At 39.9% G+C, this 14,120-nt stretch overlaps 1 protein-coding gene across 1 annotated transcript in view; it reads left to right on the forward strand.

Moving 5' to 3' along the window:
• The window catches only part of adcy1a (adenylate cyclase 1a), a 65,743-nt gene that overhangs the window by 14,155 nt on the left and 37,468 nt on the right, over positions 1 to 14,120 (forward strand). The window contains exons 5-6 of the mRNA XM_086268696.1: positions 9,594 to 9,721; positions 11,458 to 11,616. Of these exons, the coding sequence (XP_086124822.1) occupies positions 9,594 to 9,721; positions 11,458 to 11,616 (287 nt within the window). The remainder of the gene's footprint in view (positions 1 to 9,593; positions 9,722 to 11,457; positions 11,617 to 14,120) is intronic.

Consider the following 14,120-nt stretch of genomic DNA (forward strand, 5'->3'; position numbering starts at 1 on the left):
TCCGAGTTTCACTAATATGGTAGCCACTTGTTGATATTGGTGTGTCACCGAAGATACATCATCAAATAGTCATCTATTTACACAGCTAGCAAAAGAGGTGCTAGAAATGCATTTGATCTTATTAACTGAAAACTGTAACTCAGTTACCCTGAGCACTTACACATTATGCAGTAAATTACAATTTACAATTGTCATTACAATACCTAGCAGTGAAAGCAACAGCAGTTTAACAAGCAGCAAGGAGCACAATTGGAAGGGATTTATGGATAACTATTTTATCCTTTCATGTGCACTCAGCATTATAGAAAACCCAACCCCTAAAAGCACCAAGATGAAAAATCCCCCACAAAAAATAAATTAAATGCTTTACTCAAAAAGCTAAAGGAAAAAATTGGGGGAAAAAACACATGCTGGATATCTAACCCATGTGGACTGCGTAATGTGTTAGGTTTAAAAGGATGGAAATAATAATTGAATAATTCATCATCTTGATTATCAATCTGCAGAGAGCTGAATTCAAAGACACCAGTGATGGACCAAAACATAATGTCCCAGAGATTGGTGCAGGTTTCATTGCCATGCACCATGAGGAACCCAGGACCCACTGCAGCAGTGTGGGGTCTGAAACCGGGTCCAAGTTATCATCCTGATACCTAATGGCAGTCAGGGTGCTGTTACCTAGCCTGTTTGAGGTCTGTTGTTAGTCTTCTCAGCCCATCACTGACCCACCACCATAGCGGTCATACTGAATGATGATACAGACAGCTTAATGTTTTCCATGGCTTCTCCAGACTCCTTCACATCTGTCCATATGTGCTCAGGGTGAACCGATCTTCCTGTCTTTAGCCCCAAACATTTGCAGTAGATGAGCCTGTTTCTGCTGGAGGTTCCCTTCTGTTAAAAGCAAGTTTTTCCTTCCCACAGTTGCCAAGTGGGTCGTCTGATTGTTGAGGTTTTCTCTCTGTTATTGTAGGGTCTTTACCTTACAATATTAAGCACCTTTAGGCGACTGTTGTTTTTATTTCGTGCTATGCAAATGTAAATTTGAATTGAATGGAACTGAATTGAACCCTTGAAAAGCACACGGCATAAATGCTAACTGTGCCGGGCTGTGAGCACAGGGCCCACTAGAGGATGTCAGGCCCCCAGGCCACCCTCAAAAGTCTATTTCTGATTGAAACCTTCACATTCAGGTAATAGCATGTATTGATGTGGTATCCTGGTGAAATTGGACTACCTGTCCAACAATAAATTAATACCAAAGCAGCCGAAACCGATTAACAACCTCTCTGCTACTTCACTGACCTGATCGATATCCCTGAGGTTTAACTGAATTGATGCTATACTCTGATTAAAGAGTGTCCGTTTGATATTTTTCGAGCAGTATATTAATGTATTTTTGAAGTTAGTGAAATTTACTAATTTTTGTGGCCTTTTTCTTTTTCAACATGGTTACAAGAATTGCTGTAGGTAGAAACCAACTACGGATTTTGTTGGGTGAGAACAGTCTGAAAGGTACTATAAACTGCTCCACAGTGGGACCAAATCTCAGGCCAGACTGTCTCCACAGCACAGAGAGTAAACTTATGTCAAGCTTCTGTTTAGCTTCCAGTGATAGGGAGCTAGCCAAGCCCATGTAACATGTATTACTGGAACTAGTAACAATAATTTATTAATGGATGTAAGCTTGGGAGGTAGTTGAAGAAGGAAACTCTAGTTGGACACACATACTATGCTCCAGTCTCCTCATGTCACTTAGAAAATACATCCTTCCACTTTTGGTGGCCTATTTAAGCTGTAGGATTCCCCATCTCTCCTTCTGACATGCAAATACTGCTGCACTCTTAAGTGCTGTTCGTCAACATCATCCACCTGCAGGCTCCGGGAGAGATATTTTACTCATTACTCCCTAATTTAATATATAGCATATTTGGAGGAGTGATGATCTCAGAGCCTGGAAGCAAAGTGCTGACTGTAATCTGCTGCTTTAATACTTTATTCATTTCGATCACGAGTTGTTTGCATTAACACACAGTTGGTGACAGTGATGAGACTTACAAATAAACTAAAAATAGACCAAAAATGATGATATGAAAGGCATTAGTGGTTTTATTATTTGTATATGTGGCAGAAACAGCATTCACATTCTCCCCACTTCAGATATTCATGTTGTTAGCCATTCATATCCTCGACAGCTTGCTGTCAAACTCTTCCACAAGAGTGCGTCATCTCCCATTTGGCTGTTTGCAGTCTTCAGTGCAGAGAGAGCCAGTTGGTTAATTGGTGAAAAAATAATTAGGTGAATGATTGGCCTGACTTCTTGCGCTGGCTCATTCAGTCAGTATATACAGGGTGATGCTGGGATGTGTAGGTAATGCGGTTTTCTTATTGGTTATTCAGCGACATCAGCAACTCATTAAGGAGGATAACAAAAAAAAAGAGAAAAAAAAGTTTTGAAGGCATTTTTTTAGTCCATCACACAACTAAATGACACTTTGTAGCTAAGTGAGAGTTTGAGCATTGCACAGCCATTCATTCAATTGTTCTGATATTCGAGTGTGCACTGACAATCAAGCTGAGCTGCACTCCTGGCAGCGATCTTGGTGGTTCACTGTATACAGGGCACACCTGTTAAATTGCTTTGATCTTCCCACAGTTGCTGTACATATTTTAATGCCGGATCCACTTCAACTGATGTTGTATACAGGATGGGCCATTTATATGGCTACACCGTAATAACATGGGAATGGTTGGTGATATTAAAGTCCTTTTTGTGGCACATTAGTATATATGAGGGGGCAAACTCTTCCAGATGGGTGGTGACCATGGTGGCCATTTAGAAGTCGGCCATCTTGGATACAACTTTTGTTTTATCAGTAGGAAGAGTGCCATGTGACACATCAGACATATTGGTAATGTCACAAGAAAAACAATGGTGTGCTTGGTTTCAACGTAACTTTATTCTTTCATGAGTTATTTACAAGTTTGCCTTTGTTCACAGCCATTGACATGTTGAAGAGGTTAACACGTGAGGAGCAGATCGAAATTGTGTTGATATCTGGTATATACCATTCCTCCCACAGTCCAAAGACATATAATTAGTGGGATTAAGTTACCTGATGAGTCCAAATTAGCCATAGGTGTGAATGTAAGTGCGAATGGTTGTCTGTCTCTCTGTGTTAGCCTTGCCACAGACTGGGTGACCCTGGACAGGTCAGGCTCCAGCCTCCCCGTGACCCTGATAAGGATGAGCCGAAGAGGACGGATAGATGGATTTCTACTATAATCTGCTTATTTAATTTTTTTTTGGAAATAGTCGGAAAATGGGAAAGCGGTTTACAACTTTTGAGTAATGGAGACGTGAACATTACGTAGACTTTACTCCCTGGAAAAGGACAAGAATGTACAAACTTCAGCCCAAACCAGCAACAGCTATCCACCGCTGGTAACATGACATCAGCTCTTTCCAAGCACCTGCAAAGAAAACATGTTAACAAAAATGCTGTTAGTATATACAGTCAGGCTTGTAGCCTTCATTTCTATCTGTGTATTTTTCTGCAGTGTTTTTTGTGTCAAGCGCTCTTTCACCAGCTTTGGTGTCATCTTATCGTTAACACTTAAGCACTGACAGCAGTCTTGGTCAAGTTCTTTGAAAATAGTAATTAGTTACTAATTACTGATTACTTCTCCAAGAAAGTAATCCTGTTACTTTATTGATTACTTATTTTCAAAAGTAATTAATTACTTTATTACTTAGCTACTTTTTAAAAACATGATACACAACCTGAATACGTAAAGCAATAGACCTTTGCCAATTCTATTTTTTCTGCATAGCCATCATATAAAATTGAATCAAATGAAAAAGTCTCTTTTAAAAACTTGTTTTATTAGTTTTAATCTTTTAACTTCATGCACATTGCATCAAGCAAAATTAAATTATATGCAACAGTCTTTGACTGGAAGAAATTTGTTTAACATTTAAACCTATTTTCTGTATATTCCAGCATATAAAATAAAATAATGTTTTGTGTTTACACTCACTCTTTCAAATAGATGCAAGTAAAACACAGAAAAAAAAAAATCAACGACTCAGCAGCACTGAGTCCTGTCGCTCTTAAATCTATTTTCACCTGTTTAGCAGGAGTAGGGCGGGTGGAGGTTTGCCTGGTGCCACAGTGATCATGTCAGTGGGGGCATCCGTGGGTTTCTCTGTGAATTTCACATTCCTGTGGCAGCGTGCTGGTGCTTGCTCAGATTTGAAGGTTAATGTTTCGCTGTAGAAAGAAGTTTTCTTCCCATGCAGAATGTACAGCGGATGATAATGTTTTTGTCACTTTTTATGGACTAAAACTTTGAGTAATTTAAGTACATCCAAGCTTTAAACGCTGCATGGTCGTACTCTCTGCTGCACTTCATATTATTCATTAATGATCTATACATGTCTGTTGCTGCCATGGACGTCGCACGTGCTTACATCATTGTCATGAGACACTGACAAACAAAATCACATTTTAGTAATGCAATAATGCAGCGTGCTTACAGGAAAGTAATAGTAATCTAATTACTTTTTGCAATAGTAATCCCTTACTTTACTCACTACTTAAAAAAAATTTAATGGATTACAGTAACACGTTACTTTTAACGTGTTACTGCCCATCTCTGACTGACAGAAAACTCTTGTGTACAATCATTAGGACAAGGACGTGTGTAGCCTAAACTTCATATTGTTAAGTAGTGTTAATTATCTTAGGCCATGTTCAATTCAATTCAATTCAATTTTATTTATACAGTCGCTTCAAGGCACTTTATATTGTAAGATGGACCCTACAATAATAGGGCCATTTAATAATGCACTTTCTACTTGAAGTAATTCAGTGATATAATGCTATAAATTTTTGTATTTTAAATAGTAAATAACAATGTGTAATAGGCAGTTTTTTAAACAATGACCTCAATGCTACAATTAATCAGTGTAAAAGCTTATGGCCACACCACCCTGATCACGCAGCTCTCACCTGATCTCGGAGCTGTGCGATTACAAATCAGGGCCGCATAAATGATACTAGGTGTTGTGACCAGAGATGGGCAGTAACACGTTACAAGTAACGCGTTACTGCCCATCTCTACAAGTAACGCGTTACTGTAATCTGATTACTTTTTTCAGGTAACGAGTAAAGTAAGGGATTACTACAAAAACGGTGATTAGATTACCGTTACTTTCCCGTAGGAACGCTGCGTTACTGCGTTACTAAAACCATGATTTTTTTGCGAGAATGTCTCATGACAGTGAAGTAAGCAAGTGCGACGTTCGTGACAACAGCTGTGTGCAGATCAACAGTGGATCACATATCGAGTGCGGGAGAGAGTATGAGCGTGCAGCGTTTAAAGCGTGGAAGTACTGACCTTATTTTGAGTTTGATTCCATAAAAAAGAGACAAAAACATTAGCGTCCGTTGTGCGTGGGAAGAAAACTTCTTTTTAAAGCGAAAAAAAAACCCCTAAACTTCCAAGCGAGCACCGAGTGCGCTACGACGTAATGGGAAACTCACAGAGAAACTCGCGGATTCTTTCACTGAGCGCTGCGGCACACCTGCACCAGGGCAAACCTCTGCCTACGCCACTCCTGTTTTACAGGTGAAAATAGAGCAACAGGACCGCTGAGTCTTTGACTTTATTTATTTTCTGCTGTGTTTTACTTGCATCTATTTGAAAGACTGAGTGTAAACACACACAAAAAAAAATTATGTGCTGGAATGTGCAGAAAATAAGTTTAAATGTTAAACAAATTTCTTCCAGTCAGAGACTGTTGCATATAATTAAATTTTTGCTTCATGCATAAAGTTAAAAGGTTAAAACTAATAAAACAAGTTTTAAAAAGAGACTTTTCCATTTGATTACATTTTGTATGATGGATTATGCAGAAAAAGTAGAATTGGGCTGAAAGATCTATCGCTTTATCACCTCTTCAGGTTGTAAATGGTGTTTTTAAAAAGTAACTAAGTAACTAAGTAATTAATTACTTTTGAAAATAAGTAATCAGTAAAGTAACGGGATTACTCTTTTGGGAAGTAATCAGTAATTAGTTACTGATTACTTTTCAAGTAACTTGACCACTACTGGTTGTGACCGTAGTAGTCCATTTACCATATCTGTCGTCAGTGATGCCGTCTCACTGTACCATTAATTTTCTATATTACTAAAACTGAAATTGTAAAATATGTAAAACAATTTAATGGGAAACCTACAATTTCCTTATTAACTACGTCAGCTGTAACAAACTGAGGCCTCTCATATGAACAGTCCTTTTTTAGAATATTAATGCAGCATTACGTTTTACTTTGTCATAGAAAAACAGAAAATTCACTTCTTACAGCATGTGCAAAAGTTCATTCTGCAGAGGTGGATTTGTCTCTTTAAAAATCAATAAAATGAGGAATCTGCATACAAATGTTGTGTTTGTAAGTCTATGTGGTTTTAGTTGCAGTGAGGCAAGTATATGGGATGGTGAAACTTGCAAAACAAAGTAGCTTTAAAAAAAAAAAGAAGTAATGTCACTGAGCCATCACACTCACAGCCTACAGTGAGGGAGGAAGGCTGGCTGCAGCGAGTCCAAACAGTTGGTGAGCTCCTTTTTTCAGCACGTTGTTCCGAAGAAGCCTCCAAGAAAACAAAATGTATTATTTAGTCCTGGAGCTCATTTATTATGCCAAGTCATGTATTGATCCAAAAAGTGAAAGTAAAGCTGGAGAGGTTAACTGACATGTAGGAGGAGGAGGAGGGAGTCAAGAAAGAGAAGGAATTGGGAGGCTGAGAGAGGAAGAGATGACAGTATCGATTTCTAGACAGAGGGGAGATGAGCAGGGCTGAGGAGGTGGAGTGTTAATGTGTGTGTGAGAAGAAGATTCCTTCCCAACAATGTGAGAAACTTATAAAGTCATGAAGTAAATGATTACTTCAAGTTACTGCCTCAAAACATGGTTCTACAAGCTACTCAATCAGAGGGTGTACTTAGCTTTTTCAGAGGACTGCACAGAATCCTGTAAGAACTTTCTTTGTCACATGATTGTATATAGTCATTATAAACATGCAGAGTTAACATTGTGAATGGATGTATTTGATCTATGATCTTTTCATTATACTAAACAAGGTGCTTTGGTCACTGCTCCTGTAACATTTGTTGCTAATATTCAGCACTTCTCTGGCCTCTGGTAGGTACAAAGAGGCTGTGGCCTTGAGAAAACAGACTGTACCATTAGAAGTCAGTCCTGTCCAAGATATTGCACTCACACTCAACTCTTTACCACATGCTTGACCTCTTCCATGAGGCCAAGAGACAGTTTACTCCTGCTTTCTACATGCAGACACGCACACAAGTCACATGATGGGCAGGATTATCCGTCATGAGCTCATTCTGTCGTGGCTTAACATAGAGAGAGCGATAGACCGAGGGTGAAAAGAGCAAGATACGAGTTATGTGTCTTGCTAGCAGCGCTTTGAAACTCAGCAAGCCATTATATAGAAACCTTGTGATGAGGATATATTGGGTGCATGTGTGTGAGCATTTGTGGGTAGCTGCAGCTGCAACCTAATTGAGATTTATACCCCGTCGTGTTAGCCAGGGAGAAATTCTCTTTCAAACCAGCTCTGTCACAGCTGCTGAGCCTGTCTGGCTGCTGTATGCTACACAACACATTAGTTCCCTGCGGGCTCAACTTAAACTTAACCACAACAGACACATGCCTAACACTAACCTTCACCTAACCATAGCGAAGACAGCATCAAGCAAAACAGAGGCACAAAGTCTACACTTGAATCAGGTAGCTTTATTCCTAAATGTGTCTTCCAAAGCAAACAGAGATACTTTTCTCTTGTGACATGGTTTGCTGTGAGCAGATTATTTCTGTTCACAGACATGGACGCACACACAGGCACATGCACACTTCTCTCTCTTCCGAGTGCCGGGATAATCATGCACGTTCTGAATTCTCATATCCTCCCACGCCAGAATCTTTCTGCTCCCGTGAGCAGAAAACCAGAGCACCCCATCTTCTCTCTTCTCATCTCTGCCTCTTACCCCGCAATTGTCATGAATCTTCTGTATATATGAATGTGTGTGTTTGTGTGTGTGCACATGTGTGCTTGTCAGTCAGAGGTTGCCTGCAGGCTAAGCTTTGTAGGGTCTTCCATTGCAATTTTCTGATGACTCTGTGTGATACAGTGCCAAAAGGAAACCCTGCGTGTGTCACTAAATCGTGTGCAGTACAGTATGTGTGCAAGTTACCATGCAGCTGTTTTTTTGCATTTTTTTTGCAGGTATGTGTCTGAGTGGGGATTTGTGTGTCTGTAAAGGTGTCTGTGTGCATTGGTGAGTGTGTGTGTGGCACCATTGCTGAGTTTGTGCACAATGTGCACTGTGACAAATAGCGGATCTGTCTGGAAATGTGGGGGCGGGATTCTACTTCAAGAGCATGTCGGAGCAATTAGAGTTGGCCTCAACTACAAATACACAAACAGTAGCACAAGCACACACATCTGATTAAAATGAATCGAAATGCAGCTGCAGCTTCCATACAGTTTCTGCAGAAGAAAGGGTTTAAAATAGCAATGGTTCCTGTCATAATTAGCTATTTATGGGGCGTTAAACTTTACAAAATCTGCGATCCAGATGGAAATAAAAGTTAGTCACACCAGCTCACGTCACAGAAAAATTTGACCATGCTATCTAAGAACAATTAGGAGTCATGCTCCGTGTAGAGTAATAATGATAGAGCCATCAAATAAGATGGCTACAGGTAAATGTATATCAGGGCAAGTACCAGTAGTTTACAAAATCAGGGACGTGCTAGGATTAAGCTGACCCCCCACAAGGGTTATCTACTGGTGGTTTTCAATTGAGTTAAATTAAGAATTTCATTAGCTTCTAGCTAATGTTAACTGCTTTGACATTTAAAAAGAGAAAAAATGAAAACACAAGTAAGTAAAACAGGATTAGAGAATAAGTTAAATAAAAGGAAAAGCTACTTTTAGCTACTCCTTTAGTAATCCCGGTATTATGAGTGAATAAAGGGATCACTCATTGTGGTGATCCCTTTATTCACAAGGGATCACCACAATGAGTAGCTCTGCATGTTTGATTGGGCAGCAGGATCTTTTGATAGTTAGGCAAATGTGTAAGCCACTACACTATGGAGGACCTGTTAGACAATAAGTTAAATATTTTGACTAACTAGTGCTTTACCAGTTTAGACTACCTTGCTAACCTAGCAAGGTAGTCTAAACAGTTCAGTCCTATGTGTAAAACAATTGTTTTCTGTGCTCTTCTGCTGGTATTTTACTTTCTCCTCATGCTGGAAAAGGGTCAATAAACCCTCTGATACCTGTCTCTATCCCCCTCATATCTTTTCCAGTGTACAGAGCTGTAAAAACGCAGCTACGTTAATCATTATGTGCCACCACACAATTAAAGATTCGTTTAATGACATTAAACCTGACAAAGATACATTTAAAGATATGTGTAGTATACACTCAAAATAACTAAATTTTTCTAATCTCACTGACATTGCTCATCTTTCTTTTTCTCTTTGTGTCTGTAGGAGAATCACTGCAGGCGCATAAAGATACTGGGGGACTGTTACTACTGCGTGTCAGGACTGACCCAACCCAAGGCGGACCATGCCCACTGCTGTGTAGAAATGGGCCTGGATATGATTGATACCATTGCGTATGTCACACACTGACATGCAGGCAAAAATGTCTTTGTTATGATTGTTTTGGGGAAGGACCAGAAGTCAACAGTTACTCTACAATGTGTGATCATCCGAATTGTTTCTTAAGAAGAAAACAATTTTATCCTTTTAAGTTGCTTTCGGTGCATTGCTTCTATGACAACAGTTTCTAGGAAATCCGAGAAAACTGAGGCACTTCTTACCTGCTTCAACAGTAATATACATCGATCAGGGATAACATTAGGACCACTTGTCTAGTATTGCGTCGGTCCCCCTTTTGCTGCCAAAACACCTGTCACAAAGGTAACCTAGAAAGCTGACCTTTGTAACATGTGATTGATATTGAGTGTGTATATATTCCAATCCAAACAATTTCTAACCACATAGATTTGGTTGACTTCCAAATCTATTCCCTTTACTTCTTTTTCGTTCATTTGGAACCTAAAAGACACTTGCTTGCACGTAGCCCTGGTTTCCGCCCCTCTCCCTAAAAGCATGTAGACACCACGTACACGGAGAACCTTTGCCTCACTTTCCTGTGTGAACCTGCGCCTGTCATGTTCTTTGCCCCACCGCTCTGTCTGGGAGGATGGATGCCGGAGTGGGAGCCCTTTATCTCAAAGGACAGGTGCTGCCATGCACACGCATTCCTCAGTATGCGTGTGAGTGTAAGATGTCCCTTCTTCAACCTTATGGGCAAACCACATTTTCTTTTCTGCCATCCTGTAAACAGACACACCCACCCCACACACACGCAAATACACACTTTGTGAACCCTTTGCCATTCTCAATTTCCTTCCTCGTCTGTGACTGTCTCACATCTGAAGTGGGTGACCTCCCACAGGTTACTAGGTGATTTACCAGGGAGGAGAGGCTCTGGAAAAGTCCTGCTTTTTCGTCACTGCCCCACAGTACGACTCAGGGAAGGTGATCCACACATGCGCATTCATATTGTAAACACATACATGTGAACATAAACTTTTTTGAAGGCGCATTGAGTAGTTTGTGCTTTTTTTGGAACAAAGTTGAAATGTGTTGGAAGCGTATGATTACAGATGCGCCTCTCTACATCAAAGATTTTGTACTCGTGTAGCAACCCTGAATCAGTTTTGCTACACAATTCAGAACTTTAAGATTCAAGATTAATTCCATTATCATAATCTAACACGAGGCTGTAAAACAATATCCACAAAAATAGCAATTTTAAAAAAGGGCTCTTGTGCTCAAATGTGGTTGCGCTACAGCAGATGTTTCTGGTTGGCTTGCCACATGGCAGGAAGGTAAACAGGTTGTGGCAGGGGGTGGAATTGTCTTTTAATATATTTTGGGTTCTGCACCAACATTTAACCTCATTGTACAGCTATCACTGATGCTTGGTAGATGGTTGCCTGATTTCTTCCAACACATCCCATACCAGTTAGTGGTGTTTCCTGCTGGGAAACAGCTATACTTCTTTGCAGATGTTAATAAGACCTTGTTGTGAGAATTTATCCTCTTTAAGTTTGAGCTAAAGGTCACTGTAGTCTAACCTAGTGTTGTTAACACTCAGTAATCTGGAGAAATTTGCTGGGCATCTTTTACTACCCAGCATTATCATTGCTTCAGCCACACTGCTTCCTATATGGCAACAAAAAGAAAAGAAAACAACAACAATAAAAGAAAAATGCTTTAAATGTTAAATTGTCCTGGTTTTTGTTCAAGTAGTTCTAAATCATTCTTTCCCCCCCTGCAGGTCGGTGGTGGAGGCCACAGAGGTGGATCTGAACATGCGTGTAGGCCTGCACACAGGACGGGTGCTGTGTGGCGTGCTGGGCCTGAGGAAATGGCAGTATGATGTCTGGTCAAATGATGTCACACTGGCGAATGTGATGGAGGCTGGAGGGCTGCCAGGGTCAGTACTGACTGTTACACCCACTGAAAATCAGACGAACGCAGCACACACACTCATGCAAAGACACAGAATACAGTATGTCAGCTACAGTAATATGACACAGTGCTATGACAGACTTTTTGTATCTGTATGTACACTACTATGTTCATAGACTTCTCAAATGGTTATCATAATTCACAGGGTCATTTACATAGAAATGTAAAATTACCGTATTTTCGGACCATAAGGCGCACTGAATTATATGGCGCATTAAGTGAAACAAAACAGTCTGATAAGTCAGACTTAACTCATTCTTCTTGCTTCCTCCACTTCCGTACCATTAATTCATTAATGTTGAATTCTCTCACAGCTGCTCTATTCCCATGTTGTTTCAGTATATTAATGACTAAGCTGTTCTCCTGACTGAAGTTTGGTCCTTTTACCTGCCATGCAATTGCATTTGTCCATAACCATCAGGAACCCTCACGTTGCCATTTAGAGTGAAAAAAAGTTAGCGTTCATCTTCCAGTTTCACTGTGTTTATGTTATGCTAACATAGCTGTGTTGCTAGTGATCAGGTAGCACATCATTATATACCAGCTAGTCCAACTTCAGTAACCCTACAAATGTCACTGCTGTTTAGTTTTCTGTCTTCATTTATGTTGGAAGTGATAGCAGAGCTGTACATTTTAAGTTTTTCAGAAATCTCTCAGTCAGAATATGCTATATCATGTTTAGGTGGTAACTAGCAAGCTAACTTCCTGCTAACTTCTAACTCCGTTAAATTTAATAAATTCTGTTTTCATGGATGCCCGGATGTTAAACTTAATTGTTGCACCTGGTAAAGCTGCAAAATGATCATTTTATTAAAGATGAAACAATTTAGACCATGTTTAACTCTCAGTAATGCCGCAGTGTTCGTTTGACTTTGGAACCTGAAGGGACAGAGTTTTGGACTCAGATTACTCCGTGAGGCTCCTGACTACGGTAGCCATAACGCTCCGACAATCCATCAAGCAGTGCGGTTTTGTAGCTTACGAAGTCATACTAAAGCATTTTTTGACAGATTTCTGAGCCCGTGTACCACATAAAATCGGTTTGAGGTCAGTAAGCACAACCAGAATTCATACATAAGGCGCACCGAATTATAAGGCACACTGACGATTTTTGAGAAAATTTAAGGATTTTAAGTGCGCCTTATAGTGTGGAAAATATGGTACCTTTAAAAAAAAACAAAAACAGACAAACAATGAATTTAGCAAGCTATTGCTTACCTAAGTATTTTTCAAAATGTATAAAAATTGTGAAAATGCACTTGATCAGTCACCCATTTTCCATCCATTAACTGAAGATCAGTGAAAAAGTATATAAAATAGTTTTTGAGCATGAGCTGACATTGTTACCAGATATGAAAGAAAGCTTTCGCAAGACTCTAAGCAGTCCCATGGAAAACTGTATCATTAGCTTGTTGGACAAACTTTAAAAAGCTAGAAGCTGAAGTACTGATTTTCTGTAGGTCTCTATCAGTTTTTCACATTATTATGAAAGTTTGGCCCCTGTGTTTGAGGCAATTGTCCTGTTGCATGATTCAATTTTGGTCCAGCTTTACCATTTAGGCAGATGCCCTCACATTTGACTCTAGAAAATGTACAGGTCCTGTGCCTGAATCATCACCTCTCCAACACTGTGCTTGACAGCTGGTAGGATGTGTTTGTGCTGATATGCTGTCTTTGTTTTCTTCCAAACATGTTGCATCATGGCCAAACATCTTTACATTGATTTCACCTGTCCAAAGGACATCGGTCCATTCTCATGGATTCTTTAGCTACAGCTTTGCAAACCTAAGCCATGCTACCATGTTCATTTTAGAGAGAAGAGGCTTTCTCCTGGCAACCCTTCCAATCAAGCCATAGTTCTTCAGTCTTTTTCTAATAGTACTGTTCTGAGCTTACCATTTTACTTGCTAACTGAGGCCTGTAGAGTGCATGGTTTGCATGGTTTGACTTGGTGGGATGTCCACCCCTGAGAAGACTGTTGTGGTGTGTTAACACATACCTGGATACTCCACACTAGCAAACTGCAGTATTATAAAATATAAACAAGATATAAATTCACTAGCTGTGTCCATGTCCTCATTTTAGGCTTGACAGCGTTTTAGTAGATAATGCGCCCTGCCACAAAGCAAAAATGGTACAAGAATGGTTTGAGGAGCACAACACAGAGTTTGAGGTGTTGACTTTGCCTCTAAATTTGCCAGATCTCAATCCAGTCGAGCATCTTCGATCCATGGAGGCCCCACTTTGCAACTGGCAGGACTTAAAAGATCTGTTGCTAAAAGCTTGGTGCCAAATACCGCAGCACATGTTCATATTAAGCAGCGGGTCATAATGTTATACCTGATTGGTGTATACGTATATGCAGCCATCAGATTATGTTTTGGACAGCACCACATTTTTTGACATCAGAAGAGATCATATTGGAAAAAAAATACTAGAATTTCACTCACCGCACTCAAGCACAAATTT

Source organism: Aulonocara sp. 'chitande type north' Nkhata Bay, linkage group LG17 (genome assembly GCF_057382095.1).
Source record: "Aulonocara sp. 'chitande type north' Nkhata Bay isolate Kocher_YH1m ecotype deep benthic linkage group LG17, A_spYH_male_GT1.1, whole genome shotgun sequence".
In the NCBI taxonomy this organism is placed as follows: Eukaryota; Metazoa; Chordata; class Actinopteri; order Cichliformes; family Cichlidae; genus Aulonocara; species Aulonocara sp. 'chitande type north' Nkhata Bay.